The sequence below is a fragment of the Cavia porcellus genome, unplaced genomic scaffold (genome assembly GCF_034190915.1).
Source record: "Cavia porcellus strain 051 isolate PalLab524CR breed Dunkin Hartley unplaced genomic scaffold, mCavPor4.1 scaffold_25, whole genome shotgun sequence".
Lineage (NCBI taxonomy): Eukaryota > Metazoa > Chordata > Mammalia > Rodentia > Caviidae > Cavia > Cavia porcellus.
This window is the reverse complement of record NW_026947508.1, coordinates 47,830,450-47,852,413: the sequence shown is the minus strand read 5'-3', so window position 1 is coordinate 47,852,413 and position 21,964 is coordinate 47,830,450. Positions and strand designations below refer to the sequence as shown.

General features: G+C 43.0%; 2 protein-coding genes across 7 annotated transcripts in view; one reads left to right on the top strand and one right to left on the bottom strand.

Moving 5' to 3' along the window:
• Positions 1-5,354, top strand: part of LOC134470267 (sodium/glucose cotransporter 4-like) — a 57,757-nt gene extending 52,403 nt beyond the window's left edge. For 2 of the 6 annotated variants that reach the window (XM_063235197.1, XM_063235196.1), the window contains 2 exons: positions 662-792; positions 883-1,324. In XM_063235197.1, the coding sequence (XP_063091267.1) occupies positions 662-792; positions 883-1,089 (338 nt within the window). In that variant the 3' untranslated portion in view covers positions 1,090-1,324. The other 4 variants (XM_063235198.1, XM_063235195.1, XM_063235199.1 and 1 more) reach the window with 4 other exon arrangements.
• Positions 5,355-6,838: 1,484 nt separating this feature from the next.
• Positions 6,839-8,875, bottom strand: LOC134472823 (ral guanine nucleotide dissociation stimulator-like). The gene is made up of 4 exons (XM_063235205.1): positions 8,688-8,875; positions 8,080-8,127; positions 7,380-7,568; positions 6,839-6,970 (listed from the first exon to the last, which is right to left on the bottom strand). The coding sequence occupies exons 1-4, from the start codon at positions 8,828-8,830 to the stop codon at positions 6,964-6,966; spliced, it is 387 nt and encodes a 128-aa protein (XP_063091275.1). The 5' UTR covers positions 8,831-8,875; the 3' UTR covers positions 6,839-6,963.
• Between the last annotated feature and the right edge of the window lie 13,089 nt (positions 8,876-21,964).

The window sequence follows — 21,964 nt, the reverse complement described above, 5'->3', positions numbered from 1 at the left end:
TTCTTTCCTGCTTCAGTTAGATAGTGTCCCAGTGCCTGGTTGGAGTTGGGGTTCTCTGGACAGCTACTTTCTCCCATCAGACTGGATGAGCTGTCTATTCTCTCTCCCAGTCTTTGGAGCACCAAACTTCCCATAATTCCAGTGAGTTAGGTGGACAGACAGAGTTATCGAAGCATCTTTGCTGGACTTGCATGGTTGGCAACACTCTGCCACTCTGTCCTTGTGCTTTTGCTAGTTTCTGGGACCTGTGCTGCCCCCAAGGTCCAAGGGGTTACCACTATTCTTGGAGGCCCTTACTCTAGACAGCGATAAGCCTGGCATTAATGATGTCCCAAACTCCAAAACCTCATCAGGACCTAAAGCTCAAAGCTTCTTGCTCACGCTGCAACAGTTAAGTCCGTAGTCCACTATAAAAAGCTGTAGATAGCAAGTGTGAATTCTTACAAATTTGTCTGCTCAAAACACACTTGGACTGACTTCCGAAAGCACACCCGTGACTGGCTCACCCCCGCTCCCAGTCTTAACAGGGCACCAAGTAGTTAAGGCCTATTTTCCTCTGCAAAATGTAGCCCTTGTCTCTTTGACAAGCTTCATGGCGCATGCGCCAGGTGTGTGTGTGTGTAGAGGGGGCTCAAAACTACTTCCTGCCATCACTGCAAAGACCCAGCTCTGGCCGCGTCTAAAGCTTGTGGAATGGGAAAAGAAGCCTGTGAGCCTGAACTTAGTACAGGAAAAGCAGCTAACCGGAGAGGGAAGAATGACTTCAACATGTCTCCTGGAGACAAAGAAGAGGTAGCAACTGTACTGCCCCCCTGGAAGCCAGAGCTAGACTGACTTACAAAGACTCAGCACCAGCCCTCTTCTCTGCTACCCGCACTGCAGGCCAGAGCCATTCCTAGAGGAGCAGGGAAGGATGAATGCTCCCTGTGGGTAGAGGCACCCAGGGAAGGAAAAGGAGGCACCTGGAGGACCAGAACCCACGCCAAGCCTGACCAGACATCCTGCCACAAGGAAGAAGCTTCATTGGGTGGGAGTGGGCTGCCTTGTGGACCACGACAGCCACTGTTTGGCTTGGGGAAAGGGTTTTAAAGGGTTGTTCTTGGGAGGGGTCTCTGCGGGTGACCCAGTTGCGAGCAGCAGAATGTGACAGAGTCATCATCAGCTACCCTCCTGGGTAGGGTTGACTTTTGAGGCTGGAACAGTTCTGAAAAGTTTCTTTTCTTGCAACCCAAGCATGAATATGCTCCGGGGGGAGGCTGACCCTTTAGCACTGAGTCAACCATAAAGCCTCAAGAAAGAATTCCACGCTCCATGTCCTTCTATCACAATCCCCATTGCAGAGGGCAAGCCTACCTGCTGTGGGAGAAGTCCTTCCCGCCCTGGAACGAAGTGAGCATCGAGAACCTGGAAGACCCACATCCACTCCTCTGGAGGCCTGCAGGTTGATATAGGTCATGCAGTCTAATTTCGAGTCTTAAAAAATTTAAAGGACAATAAATAGATCTGAAAGATATATATATATATATATATATATCTCCTCGGTCCTAGATAGGTGCACATTTATTGAGTTGTTGCACACTGATTTATACCTACTTGGTGATGTGGGCTCATTGCACCTCAGAGGACCACTGTGAGAATCTAGGGAGGAGGTTTGGATTGGCTTTAAAATGATAATTCTCAGCGCAGACATCACTTGATAGAGATCTCACGGGAGCTCTGCAGCCAAGTCACCTGAAACAGCTCTCCCCTCTTTTGTGAGCCATTCTGGACCTTGGTGCTGGACAGTCCTCGCAGAGGAGGAAGTTCAGCCTGAGGGTACCCAGGCTTCCTGCGTGTCTGAAATTGTGAGGCTGCACTGAACTCACCAAGTTCCATATTTCAATGCTATTCAGATCAAATCCTCACTCTTGACCATTGCTTTCCATCTCCACGGAAGGCACTTTCCATTAATTTTATACTTAATACACTGTCTAACTTTAAAGTCCTTAAAAAGACTTGCTTCCTTTACTGCTTCTTTTAAACTTAGTGTTAGGAGCAGTGCTGCCTGTAGCCTTGCGGTGGCACCCTGCACACTGGGGAGCTTTCCTCTCTGTGACACTACATTCACCAGTGCCTCCCTCTCTGCTCCCGCACTGAAAGCTGGTAAAATGCTATCAAATCTCCACTCTCCTTTAGTGCTCGGAACAGCCCTGAGAACAGGCATATGTCACTGAAGCATTTGAGGGAGAAAGAACATGTTGCTCAGAAGACTAGTGAGACTTACAGATGGGCACACAGTCTGCTGAGGTCAGAGCTGGCCCTGGAGCCACGTTTCTGACCTCTGGCACAGTGCCCAGCCCCACAGCAGGGCAAAGGTCTGGTCTGTCTGGCTTGAAGGTCCCCTGCCTCCTGAAAGAGACAATGCTCCTCCCCTCCATTGTCATTCTGGACTTGATCTCTGAATTGTGGTGAATTACACTACCCTCTCTCCCCAACACCCTGCCCCGCTCCATGCCACAATGACGTGCTCCTGTGTGGTAACCATGACTATGCTGCGGCCAAGGCCAGAGCTCAGCTGGACCTGTGGTTTGTGCAAAAGGCCCTTCACACTCCCCGCTTCGTTTTTTCACCATCTCCTTCCCGCTCTCTCACCTCTTCCCTTTCCTCACTCTCTCCTCACCTCTCCCCTCCTGCTCCTCTTTTGTTTCTGGCTCTGTATCCCCAGTCTCCCGCAGGTCCTGGGGAAAGCTGCTGTGGGGTTGGCTCTGTGGGCTCTCTGGAACCCCAGCACAGGTCCTGAGCCCAGCAGAAAAGGCATCTCTGGAACAGAAGCTGACCAGCATCAAGGAAGAACCACTCTGGAGAAGCATCTGCAACATCAATGCCATCCTCCTGCTGGCCATCAACATCTTTCTCTGGGGCTATTTTGCATGACTCCACAGACTCAGCTTCAGCCAAAATGAGCTAAACACAGCGCAAGCCCAGTCGGGTGCAGAGACAGGCTCTCTTCCTACCCTGCCCTGAACTGGAGACCATGGAGGCTGAGCATGGCAGAGATCCATCGAGCGTTAATCTGACATGTTCCACAAGTGGAGAATACAAGGCCCAGAAAGAATTCTGGGTCTGCCCAAGGCCACAGAGCAGCGCTCATTCTGGGCCTCCCAACTCCGGATCCTGTACCATTACACTGCCTTACGTTCTTACCTCGTAAAGAGCTTCAACCCTCTTCCTGAGTTTATTCAGGAATCTTTACTGTACATGTGACTTGAGGTTAGAAAAATGGAGGATACAAGAAAGATAACAGGAAAAATTTGTGAAACTCCAAGTGCACCTTTCTCCTCCAGCTCCCCTAACCTCTCTTTCTCTAATTTTCAGCCCCAGGTAATCTATAGCATGAATCTACCAAGGACAGACTTACATTTCCATTGGTGGCTCTGTCAGAGCTGTTAGACCAAAAAGAATGAGGGGTTAAGGGGGGCACTGCAGGGTGATGGCAGGTGGCATTTAGAGCAGGCAGCTCTTGGACAAGGCACTCTGATGGGCACTATTTAAACGTTGCTTCTTCCTACCTTCAAACCCAAACCTGTGTGGAATCTAACAGTCCAGTTGAGAGCCATAACTGTGGAAAGGAAGAGGACTCAAAGCCTTGAAGGTCAACCCTGCAGGGTCAACAAGGACAGCTTCAGAGCCACAGCGTGGGGTGCTTTGCCACTCCTTTTGCCACCCCAACCTCTGCCACCCTGGAATACACTGAAACCCATCTAAGTATTGGACAGGATGGTGCCCAGCCAGGAAGCTGTCCAATGCCCCAAACTGGGTTAGGGTCCCACTCTTGTTCGCATAGCCCCATGGAACAGCTTCTACAAGGTACTGGTCATACCAGCAGTTGTGTTTTCTCCCCCTAGATGGTGTACTCCAAGGAACAGGCACCAACTACTATGTCCAACTTGACTATGTTCCCCAAAATAATATATACCAATAAATGTTTGTTGAATGAATAAATTGTTCAGTGTCCTTTTGTGTTTTGCACTGTGGCTGGCAGGGCAGACCTAGACCTGCTCAGGAGTCACTGGAAGGTGGAGAAGAAATATCTGAGTGTCAAGTGTCTAGGCTGTCACTACAGCCCGGGCCCTCTGGCAGACCCAGATGGAAATGGTTCTCCATTCCTTGAGCTCAGTGGGCTTGCTCAGTTAAAGGCGCACGCGGGGGGCGGGGGGGATTCCTATAACCCTTTTGTTCATTTTCTCCTAATAGAATATGAAAGCTTTGGACCATCACTCCGTGTGGGCTGTGCATAGGTTTTTGAGTCACATGTATCTGATGAAGAGAACCCCAGAGCCGCCTATGCTAGTGCGTTCCCTCCATTCCTCTTGGTTCATTGCAGAGCCCCTCTGATGAGGTCTCCCTGGTGAGCAGGCTGATGAGCCCTATGCTTCCCCATCGCCCACGCTCAGACCTCTGACCCCATGCAGCCTCACCCCACTGGGCCACAGGGACTGCAGGCACCACTGAGCACTCTTCCCTCTTATTGGCCACACTTGCCCATGTCCACCGTTTCCAACCAAGGAACTTGAAAATAACTCAAAGGAATCATTTGACCCCAGATTATGAGCTCACTCTTTACTAAACTGTTTCCTTCTTGAAGGAATAAGTCACAAAACAGGAAGCTGCCTCAGGAAACATGAATTTGCCTAGGAGAAGTGTAGGAAGACTAATACCATGGGTAATTTTAAGAAACCCTCACATTTATCTTATGAAAGAGCATTTCCACATCCGTTTTCTCATTTGGTTTTCCAAACCATTCAAAGATGTTAAATCCTCTACTAATGAAGAAAAGAACCCAGAGGTGAAAGGATTTGCTCAGATGCTGTCACACTGGAGGCCAACTGGTCCTCAAACTCAGACCTCTGACCCCGTGCAGCCCCACCCCACTGCATTGCTCATGTGAGCAGCACGCTTTGCTGCTGGATTCAAATGCTATGCTTTCCCAGCTTAGGGAGTAACATGAAAGTCAACGATAGCTCCAATAGAGCTCAGCCAACAAAGTAAAGCAAGAAACTAAGGAAATGATTGCAAAGCATTGCAGTGAAGACTGAAACTGAAGGAAGAAATACACCTACTTAAGGAAAAAGGAGAAAGAGATGAAGAATTACCTGGTATAATTGGAGACTAATTCATGAAAAAGAAGTGCACATTAAATTTTGACATTTATTCTGTTTTTGAACAGAGTTAAACAAAATGAATTCTAAACCAACAAACAACCAACACCCCAGAAAAACAACAGCAAAACAGTACAAAGCAAGACATGTAGCTGAGAAAAAGCCACTGGGAAAGCCTCTCATGGGACAGTGACAAAGACCAGAAGGAACATCTCAGGCCCCACACTGAGCTGAGGATGAGGCCATGCTTGCAGATGAGGCTGTACCTAGAGCTGCTGGATCCCCTCTCCCACACAGCTCCTGGCTTCCTGCCTGCAAATGCATCTTGCAAACAGTCAGACTCCCTCAGAGGTAGTGGCAGCTGGCCCTGAGCTGGATTCAAATGGAGGTGAGTGGGCAGAGGATGCAACCACAGCACAGAGAGCAGGAAAGAGTGGGGTCAGGTCTCCAGACTTTCCAAGATGGACTAAACCTGTAAGTGATGCAGATGAGGGTACACTGACCTGAGGGTGGAGAGAAAGGAAAACACAATCAGAAGAAACAGGAGGAATTCCTTCTATTTCAGTCACCCATCATGGTCCAGGAGGCACAGGGAAAGGACAGAGCTCTTAGCAAAAGCGACCACAGCAACAGGAGTCCACAGGCATTTGCTACTGTAATACGCCAGTAAGAGGTGCCACATAGGCACTGCCCTGCTAGAGGTCAGGAGTTTTAGGTGTACTAGGAGCTGGTGAAGCCCAGTGTTCTTCTAGATTGTCCTTGGAAACAGTGTCTCATTTCCTGCACCGCTTCTGTGCCTGTGACTCAGAGGTCCCCTGGCCGGGCTGGGGAAACACAGGGTGCTGCTGCACAGGGAGAGAAGTGGCTCAATGCACCCAGGGAATGGTGTGATCACACCTGTCCTGGGTCCTGCTGCTGCACCTTCCTGGGTCCCCACTGTCTCAGTGAGGTGGGATCTTTCCCAGGTCCACAGGTAACTGGGCAAAGTTTTAGTGGTGAGCCCTGCCATGGTCGTGGCAGGGTGTCCAGTAAAACACTTCGGTGGGTTTCCTCCTGGACCCTCACTGCAGACTTCTCAGTGAAGTTCCACAGACGCCCTCTTCCAGCTACAAGCCGGCTTCCACATGTGGAAGGGCTCTGTGGTCATCTAAGAGCACAGCTGAGGCTCTGCACCTCTTCTGTAGAACCAAATCCCTCCTGAACATGTGCTTTCTTTCCTCCTCCAGTTTGCCTGTGTGCACTGCACACTGGGAGTGGGCCCAGCTGGGCCTCAGGGCTTAAGGAGCTCCACATGCCAGGACCTTTGCTGTGTTATCATCCAGGCAAGGAAGGGCACTGCTGACTATGTCACAGGCCAGGAAAACGGCCCTCAAGAGAGAGGGGCTCTGCAGGGATGCAGGGTGCTGCCTTCCCAGTGCAAAGCCAGTCTTGTGCCAGGTGGGCAGGGCCCTGCCGGTCAGCACTCAAGAGTCCCCATCACCTGGGCACTTCCTCAGTCCCTTCCTCCAGCAGGTATGTAGAGTCCTCCCCACAGGACCAGGGGCTCTGCCAGGGGTTCTGGGCTGCTGCTGGAGAGAGCCTCTGGGAGCACAGCACAGTGTGAGGACTTAGCTCCACTAGATGTTCACTTGAAATAGAGGGACAGTTCTATTTTATGTTACAATAAAATTTTATTAATGTTTAACAGAAAATAACTACAGATAAATGAAACCAGGAAAAAAAAAAAAGGCAACATTTCCAGGGGAGGGAGGGAGACTTGCAATTGAAGTCCTGCAAGGTGAGGTGGTCTAAATTGTCCTGCAATTGTCCTGATCCCTGGTTGGGATCAGCCACTAGAGGGGAGAGAGAGGGAGAGTCAGGTCAGGCTGGCCAGTTTCTGCCTGTCCAGCTCTGCTCACACCATCCCCCATAGCTCCACTCCTGGTCCCTTCCAATGGGCGCCTCTGTGGAAACAGTTGTGGCCCTAGAAGTGGTAGGAGAGCGACAGGACAGAAAATTCCTGGGAGACCACCCTTGTTTGTGCCTTTCCCAAGGTACAGCAGCCCACTTCCTGCCAGAGAAGCCCCAGGCACTGACCCAAAGCAAGACCCCGTCCCAACCCTTGTCCAGCCCCATCGGTGGTCCCATCCTCTTCCTTTGCCCCTGGCCAGTAGCAGCCTCTGGAAACTCCTCCTGATGGAACCAGCATGACTTTGCTGCACTCTCACCACCCACAGTCACTAACCCCAGCCTCCTACTCACCTCTGGAAGGGATCCCTCTTAGCAAACTCTAAGTTAGGCCTAAGTCTGCCCACTTGCAGGATGATGTCTGAATCTGGAAGGTTCAGTAGGGCATAGTCCATGAGCTGCTTGAGGCTGGCCATGTCTGGGCACTGGTAAAAGTCTCCTGGGTATTGAAGAAGCCAGGTCTCCAGGATGGAACTCAGAGCCCTAGGGCAGGTGGGCAGGAGTGTCAAGAGCCTGGCCTCTCCCCTGTCCTAGGCCCCTGTCATGGAGCCTGATGGGAGCACTGTTCGCCATAGCCCACCCTGCCAGCCAGAAGCTGGGCATAGAGGGAAGAGGTGTAGGGACCACATGTGAGTCTTCTGTGTCCCACAACTCCTAGGCAGCCTCCATCCTGCATGCCGAGGTTTCTCTGGGTTGAGAATGGACTGCATGAAGGTGTATCCACACAGGGACCTGCTGTACACACAGATGCATCCTCACAAAGACCTACTCTGTCCCCAGACCAACCCTGGGGGCCTCCTTCATGCACAGAACTCTAAGCACAGATGTCTGTTTTGCAGCACCTGGAGGCTCAGCCTCAGATCCAAGCCCTCTAGTGGGAATCAATGAACACTGAGGGACCCTGGTTTTTCTCAGCTCGCCCACACCCCAGTTCCTCTGCAACCCACTTTGGGGACAGGACTCTTCCATCCCTCTTAGCCCAATGGCCTCTCACCTCTTGTTCTGCTGGTCCTCCTCAGAGTCCGGGAGGAAGGAGGGGTACCTAGAAGAGACAGCAGAGTGTGACCTTTGAACACTCACTGTCCTGGCCTCCCAGGAGGTCTAGGGGAGTATGAGACTGTGTGATGGCAAAAGAGGCTGGGAAACCTGAGAGGTCCCTCTGCGCTGCTCCCTGAATGACAGAGAAACCTCAGGAAAGCTACCCGTACACAGTAGGTGCTGTGTAGACATCTGTGCTGTGGGTGATCCAGCCAGTTGTGCCCACATCTCAAGACTGCACCTGGGTGCTGAGACCCGCTTAAAGGTCCCCGCTCTGTGTTCCTCTAGGCAGGAACCTAGGAAAATCAAGTTCCATCTAGACAGTTCCTTCAAGGGGCAGATTGGGGATACCTTACAGATCCAGGACCCCATCTCTTACCCAGAGCCGGACCTAGGTTTACTGTTCTGGGGCCCCGCCTATTTGGTTGAATAAACCATGTGAACAGGAGTCCTCTGAGTAAAGCATTATCCTCAGGGAATATTAGGGTGCAAAACGTTTCAGGGGGTTCATCCCCAAGAGCTTCCCAATGGTCCAGGGCCCCATGACTTGGAGGTAGAGCACACCTGAGGAACAGCAGATCTAGCACCTGCTGCAGGGTGGCGAATCTCCTGTAGATGGCCAGGAAGGCAGGCACGAAGAAGTGGTCCCCGCGCAGATGGGCGGGCACCAAGTTGTTCACCAGCTTCTTCAGCATGTCTGGCTCCATGCTCCCCACCTTGCCAGCATCCTCCAGCTTTGGGCTGGACTTCTTTGAGTCCTGAGGTGACAGTGAGAATGGAGTGTTCAGGCTTGGAAACACTAGCCAGCTCTAAAGAGCTCAGCCCCCATGTGGATCAGCTGCCAAAGGCGTCCCCTGGTTTCACACCCACTAACGCACACTGCCCCACACACCAAGGAGGCAGGCAGGGTTCTGGGCTCACCCAGCTGACTCTGACCTGTTGGGGGCTCTCCTGTGTCATGTTGGGGGTTCTGGGGTCGGGGTGCTCCAGGCTCTGGGGCTGACGACTGCCTGAGCCTTTCAGCCTTCGAATAAGACCCTGTTTCCACCAACTCTTGCGGCCTGAGCCTTCGCGTTTTGGGAAACAGCAAGAAAACATCCTCCTGGTTGTTGAGTCTCTCTACCAGTAACTGTAGGCATCCAGCCTTGAGAGTTCTAGGTTCTGTTAGGCGCATTGTCAAAGAAGTGAGGTCACTTCCTAGTGTTCCCCTCCCCTACCTGCTTCTCCCATGTCCCCTACAAAAGATGGATGACCCTTCCCAACCTGCTAGTTGCCAAACTGGAAACACTCAAACTCAACACATCCTGCACTATTATCCTTGTGTAGACCCTAGCTTCTCTTGGGTAGAGACAGCTCTTAAAGAACCAGGCCCTCCTTCTTTGTAGTGAAGAAGGGGCTGTGGTGCTCAGGCCACTGATTAGAATTCTTTTCTGGTGAAGGTTTCAGCTAAAGGCCAGTGTGATGTTTAGGTCTCTGGTAAGGTGCAGAGTGAGGATCAAGGCATGTCCTTGAAGTAGGGTTGAACACCTATCACATCAGGTTGGTGTAGGAAACTAGCACCTGGTTAGGTTGACATCTATTATGTATAGTTCAGAGTTAGGATCCTGTGTCATGTGTGATTCATAGGGCTAGATATATTAGGTTTTGTTCCCTGCTAATTTTACTGCTAGTGTTTTTGTTAGTGGCCATGTCATATATTTTTTAATCACCAAGCACATTGTGAAGAAAATTTTATTGGAGTATGAGGAAATGTAATGTTAGGATTTTTAGGGACAGGTGCTGAGGATGTAAGTGGCAGGGTTATTTTAAGGATTCAGGTGAGTTTTGGTGATAGGGTAAGAGTGAGTGTTGGGTTTAGAGTTAGTTCAAGAGTTAGAATGATGATTAAGGTTAGGGTTAGTGTTAGGCTTTAAGAGCATCATCATAGTGTTCAGGATTCGGGTTTAGGTTACCATTGTTGTTAGTAGTTAGGGTTAAGGTTAGGTTAGAGTATTAGAGTTAGAGTCTATTTTCGGTTGGGCTTCAGGTTAGGGTAAGTGTTAGGTTTGAGCCTGTCCTTGGAATTTGTGTGTAATTTCAGTCAGTGTTGGTTTTGAGATTGGGGTTAGTGTTAAGTTTTGGGATTAGGAGCAAATTTTGGGGTTAGAGTTTGCAAATATGTTTGGGGTTTAGGTTTTGCATGAGTGTGGCAGGTCTAAGGATTAAAGTGAGCATAAGGATTATGATGAGGATCAAGGTTAGGATGAGGATTAGATTGTATTTATGATTTAGGGTAAGGATTTAGAGTTAGATTCAGGGTTAATTGTAAGGTTAGAGTTAATGGTTAGCTTTTTCTTTTGAGATATGCTTAGAGTTAACATTACAGTTGGGGTTTTGTTAGAATTAGTGTTTTGAGTCTGCTTCAATGTTTAGGTTTAAGGTTAAGTTTAGAATAATGATCAGGGTTAGCTTTATGCTAGAGGGACAAGGTCAAACTTTACCTTTAAATTTAAGTTTAAGATTATATTAATTGGTTAGTATAAGGATTAAGATTAGCATATCGATTAGCATATCAGGTAATCCTAGGTATAGTAATGAATTTGGCAGTGTACTTTCTTTACAATTAAAAAAAAAACTTGGAGGGGCTGGGGATTTAGCTCCATGGAATAAGCGCCTGCCTTGTAAGCAGACAGTCATGAGTTCGATTCCCAGTACAGATAAAAAAGGAAAAAAGACAAAAAAAAAAAAAAAACCTGGAAAAAGTTTGACACTGGTTCTTGTAGAAGACTACATGGATTCACCACCTTGCGTACCGAACAATCACAACAATATTAGTTAAATCAAGTCTTATTTCCATATACTGTTATGTACAGAGCCGGCTATGGTATTGCCTTCACTCTTCAATTGCCTTTCAGCAGTGCAAATAAGGACAGCTGAACTGATAAGTAATCTTTGAAGTCTGTCTGACAGTGTCCTGTTTTCTAAAATAGTGCTCTCTGTAAAAGATCTGAGCACAGCAGGATGGCAGAGCCACTCAGTTCCAGGAATGTCAACTGGGTGTGAGTCTCAAAGTAAGAGATTATGGGTCTCTGGGGTATAAATGTTTATTTATCAGAAACAGAAGCACCAGCCTCCTGAATTCATTCATATGCTATCCCCATTAAGTTATTCAGACTGGTCTTTCTGCTTATCACCTTGCATATTGCAAAGATGCTTTTTGTCTACTCCTTCTTCACAAGATAATTAAGTTCTGGGAGAGGCCTTGAATCAAGGCCTTTGCACATCCACATTGAGTTGGATTTAGGACCCCTTGACTGCCCTTATCTTTGCATATGTGTTGGTGTCATTACTCTAGCTGTGGGTTGCATTGGAAGTGGTTGATTGAATTAACTTGCCAAGATGCCAATGTCTGAATAGGATTACAAATATAACTTTTTAGATTGAGAGGAAGACTGGAAAAGGATTACAATACTTGGATTACAATATTTGATATTGAGATTACATTAGGTTTTTACATGATTTCCTGGTAAAATCCTTATTTAGTTTCATTTTTATTGATATTCATTTTAAGATTTGTAATTTCCTTCTTCTACTAGTGTTGAATTTGGAGGGTGCTTGTGTTTTTAGGACCGTAAATCCTATGTTATCTATTTCAGATGATTTATTTATTCAGTGTGAGCTTTAACAGTCATGAAATTCCCTCTTTCAGTGGTTTTCATTGTGTCCCTTAAGCTTGGAAAGTTGTGCTCCCATTGTCATTTGACTGTGGGAATTTTAAAGGTTTTTCCCTGGCATTTTCTTGGACTGCTTGATTGTTCAAGAGTGTATCGATTAATCTTCATATACTTGCATCATATCTGTGGTTAACTTTGTTGTTAACTTCTGGTTTTATTCAGGTGTGATCCATTAACATTCAGGGTGTTTTTGCAGTTTATTTGTGTTGATTTTACTATGTTTTATGGTCATAGATGTTTATACCAGAAAGTTCATTGTGCTTCTGAGAAAAATGTGTATTCTACTTTTGGGTAAAACACTGTAGATATGTGCCAAGTCCCTTTGTTTCATGGCACCAAGGTGAGTTGGCATTTTGTTTTGGGAGCAGTTGAAAGTGAAAATTGAACAGGCATGCAGGGCTGCCACATGGCCTGCCCAATCTGAGATCAAAGAGATGCTTCAAAGGACAAGATAAGGTCACAGCTGAGGACACCTGGCTCCACCTCCAATTCACTAAAGACTGTAGCTGCAGGCATCTCACTCCTGTACTGAAATGCAACATGGGGAGCTTCTCATAAGATAGTTCTCTTAATTTAAACAAAATTTATTATTTGGTAACGTCCTTGAACCACTCCCAAGTTCTGTTCAGTTTCCTGGGTTTTCACTCTAACTCCTTCATTAGGTACTAATTAAATATGCCTGCCCAGAGACATTCCTTGTCTTAGCCAGCAGAGTCTGATACATGGCAGAGGGCTGTGATCCTCCTGGAGCCCTAAAACCATACGACTTATCTCATTCATTTAAGCCTGCACAGTAGACTTATGTGGGAGATTGGGGATCTAGGCCAGATCCCTGCTAGGCATTGTCTCCTGTTCTCCATTTTCCTTACACTCCTGTACTCAGCACCAAAATGAGTGAATGTGACCATGTGACTCAAAGACTTTATAAATGGTTGCTGTGCACCAGATTCCACTCTAGGACCTTTATGCCTGAGATAATTCAGATTCTCAGGGAGCAGTAATTATAGTATTTAGGACCCTGTACTGCAACTGCATCCTAGCTTCCCATTTTGCAGGGTGACCTGAGTAACCTGCTTAACCTCTCCACATTTCTTCCCCTTTTCTCTGCTTTTATGATTATGATTTGTCTGTAAAAAATGACGCCAATATCACATTCTGCACAGATCTCAAAGTTCTAGGGGGGAAAGATGGTGAAAGGATGGAGAAATAAAGATGAGAGTTAATATATAGAAAGCTAAAGTCAGGTGGAGCCCTCTCTGTGGATAGGAGACAAGGAACTGCTCAACCACTGCAATGCTTTTATGCATGTATTTCTCCTGTGGTACACCTTTGCTTAACTAGCTTGCCTCTCATGCCCCATGTTCTTGGGACTGAAATATCTTTTTGCTTGGTAGACTCCATGTCTTCAGGGCATTCTTTGGGTGCTTTGTGCTCTCAGCTCCACATGTATGAACTATCACTAGCCCAGCCACTCCTGACATCTCCCCTTTTCTGCTTTTCTAGTTGCCGTCAGTATGTGTTCACTAGAAGTTGGAGGAACTGTGTTTGGAGGACTCTGCTGAACTGTTTTTTCCTTATGGTGACACTTTTCCAAGGGATGTTTAAAAGCAAGTCAAAGTGAGATATGTATTCATTAAAATTATTTTCTTGCTATTTGTCAAGGCCAGAATTGCCTTAATACTATGTACAGCACCTCTTAGTACTTCTATAAGTGTCAGTTTTCTGAGGAATCATGTCCTTTGCTTGACCAAGTTGTTTCTATGACAGCTTAGGAGATTCTTCTCTCCTGGTGTCTCTCCATAGGCACAGTATACACCATTGATCACTTTCCCCTGTGGGGCCTCAAACTCCTTGAAGACCAGAGTCTCATTGAGATGTCCCAGCAGAGGGACCTCACTGATATCCAAGGGCTCAAGCCAAAATATTGGCTATCTTCTTAGCCCATGTATCCTTCTCAAGTTTTGGCCTTCAACCCTCCGTTGTTGAACATGCAGAAGAGAAGATGGTGATATAACATTGTAATAGGTTCAGTGAGGTTAATATCATACAAAATAGAACTACTGTTTTCTATCAACTATGGATGTCCTAGTATTTAAATTGTTACAGAATATTAACAGATAGCAGTCACATATTTTACACAGAAATTTAAAAATCAAAAGTCATAAATAATCTTGCAGTATCACAATCATGATGACACTTTGTAATACACTTAAGTTTTCATTTTGACATAGTACAACATTTTTAGTCAATCACCTCTTGCACATGAAAAGCTTTTTTTTTAACCTAATTTGCTGTCCCTTTGTGGGACGTCATCACACGAATTTTGGTAATGGTAGATGTATGAATCTGAAACAAAAAATCTATCACTAACCAGTCCCAATTCCATGCTTTGGAAGATCTGTGCATTTGCTGGCAAGAAGACCTTCAATATACTTTCAACATGGCTTTGTTCTGTCTTGTTTTGTTAGATTTTATCCTGTCACATGGTAGGACCAGCAATTTTTAATGTAATGGGATATATTATGGAATCATGGTTTCCTATTATAATGCTTTGATGTCTTATAGTGTTTTAATCCATTGGTTTGATTGGTATTATTCTGCTTTTTTATTTTATTATGTTTGGTGGTATAAACAGCTAATTTGAAGAAAACAGACATTATGATAGCCATTGATGATTTACTATCATCTTGTTTTGAAGTCCTATCGTGCTTTTGTTCTTCTGTTTTGATTGCTTCTATCCTGTTGTGTTTTATTTCATTTTATTAAATGTGATGGTATAGACAATTTTTTACAGAAAATAAGATGTTATATAGCCATTGTTAATTTTCTGTTATTTGGCTTTGAAGTTCTGTGCTTTCACTCTCTCAAATGGTTTTATATTATTTTGTTATGTTTGGTATTAATGTGAGTGAAGATATGCTCAAGTATTTCCAAGAAAAGAGACATTATGCTAGCTATTGTTGATGTCCAGTTGTCTTGTTGTGAAGTGCTGTGTTGATTGCATTGTTCTGTTCTCATTTGCTCTGTTCTGTTTGCTTTTTTTATATTCTCTTTAAAATAATACATTTTTTGAAAAAGAAAAGAATAGCAACTTTGGTCTCTGTGAAATGAATTACTCTAGTCCAAGCTAAGTTAGACCACTAATTGCATTGTGCCACATGCCAGGACCCTGTCAGCTGGCCTTAATAATCCTACCTGGAGAGTGGGTAGCATCTTGAGACTTTAGAGCAAATAACTCTCTTTTCTTACTGCAAATAAAGAACTGTCCCAAATATCTTTTACTCTTCTGCTAAGAAGTAACTTACAAAAGGGAAAAAAATGCACTGATCCTCAAGTGTCAGTATTTTCTAAGAAACAAATCAGAGTGACCTCACGTAGCTTTGCAGAGAGATATTGGGCTTTGTAGTCTGAACTGGTTCATGAGAAAAACAGGTTAAGACTAACATGGTGACTCTGAAACAGAGTTACATACATGTTTCTGACCTTTGATTCCCTAAACACCTAGAATACTATAGAAGCACTGGGCTTCTGTCTATAGAATACAATGAATGGCCAAAATGAACCAAACTGTAACAAACAGTAACTGGCCAAACTGTAACCCAGAAACAGGCTCTTTGAAGGGAGTAAGGCACAAGATTCAATATATCTTGGTACAGAAAGACAGAGCACAGAAAGCCCATTTTTGGGGAACAAAGAGAAGAGGAGGTTTTGTAGGGTAGGTAAGGACACAAGTTTAGCTATTGTTGAAGGGTGTCTGGACAGGGATGTGGTATGAGGAGGTCTGAGCAAATATCAGTGGTCAGATTCTTAAAGCCTCTTGTGCATCAGTGGTGAATCTTCTCAGAATTTCTGATGCAAATATATGGATGTTATCAGATGTGCTGGCACTGGAAAGATTGTGTGCTCTACCTTATCTCTTCTTTACAGCATTCTGTCCTGGATTTCTGATGGCAGCACTGCTGCTAGGTTGTGGTTGTGCTGGGAACAATCTGGGTGTTGAAAAACAGCTTGGGTGCTGGGAAAGCCATGTCCCCATCAAGCGTGACACAGTCGAGCCACATCTTGCTAAGTACAGCTTGCCAAGGGGTATCATGAGTCGGGCTTGTCCATGTCCCAGTAATTCTCAGCTGATAAATTTTACCTTCCACTTCAGAACTGTATTCTCTGTTACTCATGGTTTATAACCATTTTTAGAATTCTATCATTAGAAAATTTCTAGGGCCACATACCTTTTTAGCAGCTGCTGTCTGTGGTGCATTGGTAAATAGTGGTCAACTTAAACAGCAGCTGAACTGAATGAGGAAGGTGCTAAGAGTGGATGGCCCACTTGAGGACTGTTGTCAGCACAAAAACGAGACCTGAAGAGAAAGAGTAGCACCAAGGGTTTTCCAAAGTGTTGCTGTTGTTGTTTAGAACCATAAGTCCTGCTGGAGAAGCTTGTCATGATGGCTCCCCTGACATGACTTTGGCTACCATCATCAGAGGAGGTCTGGACTTGTCCCTGACAATGACTGCAGTTCATGTTGGTGGAGCTCTGGGCCTTACTTTGAACATTGCTTCCTGGCCCCAGAGGGGAAGATGTGTGATGCTTAATCTTAGGAGCAGTCTGTCACGCTGGCTTCCTGATATGTGCTCAGCTGTTCTCATGGTCAGAAGAGCTCCCAACCCCATCGTCACTATGGGGGGGGGTGGCTGCCATAGTTTTTGGGAGAGCCCTGGTCCTTATTGTGAACATCACTTCTTGGCTCCACTGCAGAACGCTCCACCTACTGGCAGGAATCCTTCACCCCGCTGCCATAGACTTTCTAAGCTTCACTGCTGGCCTTTTCCTTCCCAGTGCAGATCTGTGGAACAGACTTGCATGAGTCATTTTCGGGGCTCTAGGTCTTCAGCTGAACTCACGCAGGTTATTGCCATGCGACAAGGTCCTTAGCTGGATTTCTTAGGTCCTTAGAGATGTGGAAAGTTTTCTTGCACTTTCTATTTGACTACTTGTGTGACTATTACGAATAATACTACAAATTGTGTTTCCTGTAAGTAATTTTTGTCCTTCCAACCTCTGAGTACAACACTGCCTAAGTCTTGACAGGTTCTCATTTTTTAAAATTTCACTGTTTATCTAATTTAAATACTTGGAAATTATTTTCCAAATGTTCTTCTCTCTTGTTGAAAATGAATGTAGTTTAATTTTAAGAAGAAGAAAGTGGAATTTAGTCAGGGATATAGAAAAGATGATATTCAGTAAGTCTGTGAAAAAAGAAAATTAAATAATATTTCTGTGAAAAAAAAAGGAGAAAACTCTTAATAATATTGACAGGGCTAATTTTCAGGACTATAGCTATCAGTTAGAAAACAAACTCCCCAAGTCTTTCCCACAGTCATGGTGATGTCAAAGAAAGACAGGGGGAAAATAAATACGTGATAAATAACTACACCAACGGAAGCGTGCGTGGTGATTTGTCATTTATTTATTTCCCATATCATTGCACAGCACGGAACATAGCAGCAACAGAGTCTCCTTGGATTTTATAAGCTGCAAATATACTTGAGTAAATGAGATTCATAGTGTGTAAAATTGCTGTTTTCTTTGTGCAGAGATGCTGCTTTAGAATCAGCAAGAGAAGAAGCTCCACTGACAGGCAGCAGGTGGAGGTTCCGGGGAGCAGAGTGTCTCCTCCTTGACCGCAGGGAGGTGCTACTGTCCACTGCTGTGTGAGCACTGCTGAACACCTGCCGGCTGGGAGGCCACCATTTGAAAGGCCTGAAGGAATGTTTCTATGGATTCCAGATTGCAAGTGAGTGATCAGGTCTGTATATAACAGTTGAGTGCAAGGCTTTTACCTTCTCCTTAAACCTTGATTTAACGATTCCTTTGGCTTTGACTCCATAATGTCTTAGTAAAATTTTCACACAGAATAGTAGAGAAATCAGAGGAAAATTACAGTAGTAACAGTGTTTTAATCTTGATGGTCACCATGGCAGGTGTTTCAAGTTATCCACACTTGAAGTCCTGATGACACAGGTAGTCAGTATAAATATTAATTAAAATATTGTTACCAATATTTTAAAATTGTATTTTTAAAAGTAGCATTTCTAAAATAATTTATTGATGTACAGTTGACTGTATTATATTTAAGAGGAATAATTTGTTTTTTATGTATGCATACACCCATGAAATTATCATAGCAGTCCCTAACAAAGGTACCAATGCCTCCCCAATGAATCTTCATGTATATTTGCAAGTGCTCTTTCTTCTCCTTTCTCCTATGCCCAGGCAACCACTTATTTGCTTTCATAAAGATTATTTGCATTTTCTAGAATTTTACATCCATGAAATCATATTGAAAGAATAATTTTTATCTGACTCTTTTAACTCAGTATAATTCTTTTATCTTCATACAGGTGGTGTATAAATTTGTTTTTTATTACTATGTATATTATATTTTGTAGAAAGTCACAACTTGCTTATTGACTTCTTTGGTTCCTGGGTCATTCTGATTATTGCCTTTTATAAATAAAGTTACTTTGACTATCCTGGTGCAAATTTTTTGTACTTTTATTAAGATACTCATCATCTGAACATGGTGGTATTGTTGTGGTTTTGTTAGGTGATGAATTGACCCCGTGCATCAACTTATACATGTCTCTGACATTATGGTAGAGTTATCAGGTTAAATTTAGAATGTTCAGTTAAACTTGAATTTCAAATACATCATGAATTTTATTTAATTACCAAGGACTAAACCTAAGGCTTTTTCTTTGAGCTACATTTCCTGCCCTTTTCAGATTTTGTTTTGCTTCAATTTTGAGGCAGGGTCTGGAGAAGTAACTAAATTGCCCAAGCTGGGTTCAAACTTCTTACCTTCTGCCTCAGCCTCCCAGGGAGCTGACATTGTACGCACAAGTCTTCAGGCCCAGCTTGAATACCGTATTACTGTAAATACGTTATTTGTAATATAGGTCTAATAGTTTTACAATTTTTGTTACTTATTTGGAACTTAAATACTCACTATATTTTTATTTGTTATTAGATCTGCTTGCTAGCATTTTGAGAGTTTTCGTGTTTTTTTTTAGTCTATTCTGTGCTGATATAACAAAATATCTTCTTATTGGATTTTAATATTTGTAGTAGTATAAACAAAATTTTTTATAGAAAAGGAGATAATATATTAGCCATTGTTCATTTCTGTTATTTGGTTTTGAATGCCCTGTAATACTTTCATTATCTTTAATGGTTTTACACTAGTTTTTTATGTTTGATACTATTGTATGTGAAGGTATGCTCAATTATTTCAAAGAAAGAGACATTATGATAGCTACTGTTAATATTGGATTGTCTTGTCGTGAACTACTGTGTTGCTTACATTGTTCTGATCTGTTTGTTCTGTCCTCTTTTGTCTTAATCTCTTTAAAATATAAAAAGAATCTGAGGCTGAGTGCCCTATTAAGAAAAAAAGCAAAACAAAATACAGAAGTTTAAGAAACAAAAAAGGAAAAGCTCTTAACTCACGGTTCTGGAAGTCTAAGAGTGTGTGACTGATACCTGTTCAGCTATGGTCAGGGCCTCTTGGTAAATGGCATCACGTAGTAGGAATGTGTTCAAAAGTGGCAAGAAGAGAGCCAAATGTTCAGAGTAATCTTGCATTACCCCGAAAAACTCACTCTTGTGGTAAATAATGTATTTCCATGAGATCTAACACTTCTTCAAAATCTGTTACTAAATTATTTAAAAAAGATTGTGAATGGAGAGACATTTACCTGCTCATGAGCACAGAGACCGCATGGCAAATCATTTCTTTAAATTCCCACCACCTTTCCATATTGTTATGTAGGAATCAAATTTCAACATGAGTTTTGATGGGGACAAATTACATCCAAAATATATCTGTGTTCATAACTGATCTTGATGCGTTTTCATAAGAGATACTGATCTGTGTTTGGTATTTTTGTCATGACATCCTTGTCCTGATGGCATAAGGGCACTATTGCTCCCATGGAATCCGCTAAAAATGTTTCCTCTCTTTCTGATTTTGGAAAGATTGTGTACCAAACTGGTGTTAATCCTTCTTTAGATGTTTAGTGAAAATTGCCAGTGTATTTTTCAGGGCAAGTTTCTGATTATTACTGCAACTTTTACGAATGTAGGTCTTCTTGTGATTCCTTTTGAGTCTGTTTGGGTAGTTTGCATTTTTCCAATCATCTGCCTACTTTAAGTTCTCCAATTTGTTGACGTGTGTCCCAGTTTTTTCATATGAATACAGATCTTAATTTCCACAATAATTTTGGATATCTTTTACATGCTTATTTGGCACCCATATATCCTCTTTAATGATGATTCTGTGAAAGTATATTTTGAGTTTCTTTTTTCTTTCTTCTTTTTCCTTGTATTTCTTTTTATTCTTGATTTAAGGAGTTTTGAAAATCCTTTTTTGGAATATTAATACATAAACATTTTCTAGAATTTGAATCTTTTCTTTCTTTACATGATCTCTTTTGTATAACAGGTTTCCTTTTTATTAAAGTCCAATTTGTTACTTTAAAAAATTTTATGGATTGTTCTTTAAGTGTCATGTCTAAGACCTTTTTGCCTAATCAGTAAGTTTTCTTTTTATATTTTCTCTTAAAAATTTTACACATATACATCTGCATACAATTATTCATTTTGATAGTTTTTAAATCACAAAATTTGTATTCTACTTTTTGTATATGAATATTTAATTTTTCTAGTATTACTTTTCAAAAGACTATTATTTTTAACTTGGATATTTTTACTACACTTGGGCAAAACATTGTCATACTGAGGTCATCTTCTGTCTATTCATTCTGGTTCATTTACATATCTATCTGTCTACCTTTTGCCAATTCCATGTTATTTTGATTATTATAGGTTTATAATAAGTCTTTCTAATCATAGCTTTATAATAAGGATTTCTGATTTTCTAGATTTGTTCTGGCTAGTATAGTCATGAATTCATATGTAAATTTTAGTATACTTTTTTGAGAGCTAAACTTTTCGGGTGTCTAAGACTATTTTGTACAACTACAACAAATCCCACAGACTAGGTAATTTCTAAAGAATAGAAATTTATTTCTGGAGGCTGGAATTCCAACATAGGAAATAAGCTTTCAATTTGTCCCAGTTCAAAATTTAAGAAGAATCAAGATACATCATATACAGATAACATTCGCTGTAATGAATGTTGTCATTGCATTAATTTAAATTGTACCAATAAACTTAAATTTAAAAGCATGCATAGTAATTTTTTCTCTTAATGTCTCTATTACATTAAGGAGGATTCCTTCGGTTTCTAGTCTTGGGGGACGCCCCAAGGTTCCCCTGAGGAACAGCAGGAGCGACCTGCCTACGCGAATGTAGCCGTGTAACGGCTACACTAGTTCATGGTGAGACTTCATCCTGAAATAATATTGAATTTATTGAATTTTTTTGTATCAATTGAACTTATAATCAGTTTTTATGTTAGAATATTTACATGTATTGATTTTCCAATGTGGAATTTAATCAAATTCATTTATTCATAATATAGCATCATTCTATATTGTACTGGATTTAATTTATTAATATTTAGCTTATACTTTTCCCATCTATCTTCATGTGGGTTACCAGACTGATTCTTATTTACTTTCAATGTATTTGTGTAGTTTTAGCATTAAGATTAGCCAAGTCTCATAAAACAAGTTCTAAAGTCTTCCCTGTATTTTACTTTCTGACTACTTTAATTTTTACTATTGTGTTAGTGAATTATTGGAAGTTCAGTGTACACCAACCTGCGTTAAAGTTTCCAGAGAAATCCAGCGTAGTCATGTTTGGCTTTCAAAACCTTTCAACACTTGCTACAGAAGAATGACATATGAAATACAGGAAATTAGCATAGTCAAATACACACAACAAGGATATAGAGTGGTGATTACCAGAGCCTAAAATGAAGGAGGAAGGGGGTCTTTCTTTGCAACATGGGCAAAACATGATGCCATAGCATTCCAAGTAGTGCAAAATAACCAACCATTCCCAGTAGTATTTATGTCGTGTGACACCATAGATTGAAGAGACATAGCAGTATTCCCAGTAGTATTTATGTCGTGTGACACCATAGATTGAAGAGACATAGC

Excerpts from the sequence above, each read along its gene's own strand:
- LOC134472823 (XM_063235205.1), bottom strand. The coding sequence starts at position 8,830 with ATGGAGCCAGACATGCTGAAGAAGCTGGTGAACAACTTGGTGCCCGCC. Across the intron at positions 8,128-8,687 it reads CTAGATCTGCTGTTCCTCAG|GTACCCCTCCTTCCTCCCGG; the intron begins GTGTGCTCTACC and ends TGTCTCTTCTAG. Across the intron at positions 7,569-8,079 it reads GAGGACCAGCAGAACAAGAG|GGCTCTGAGTTCCATCCTGG; the intron begins GTGAGAGGCCAT and ends CACCTGCCCTAG.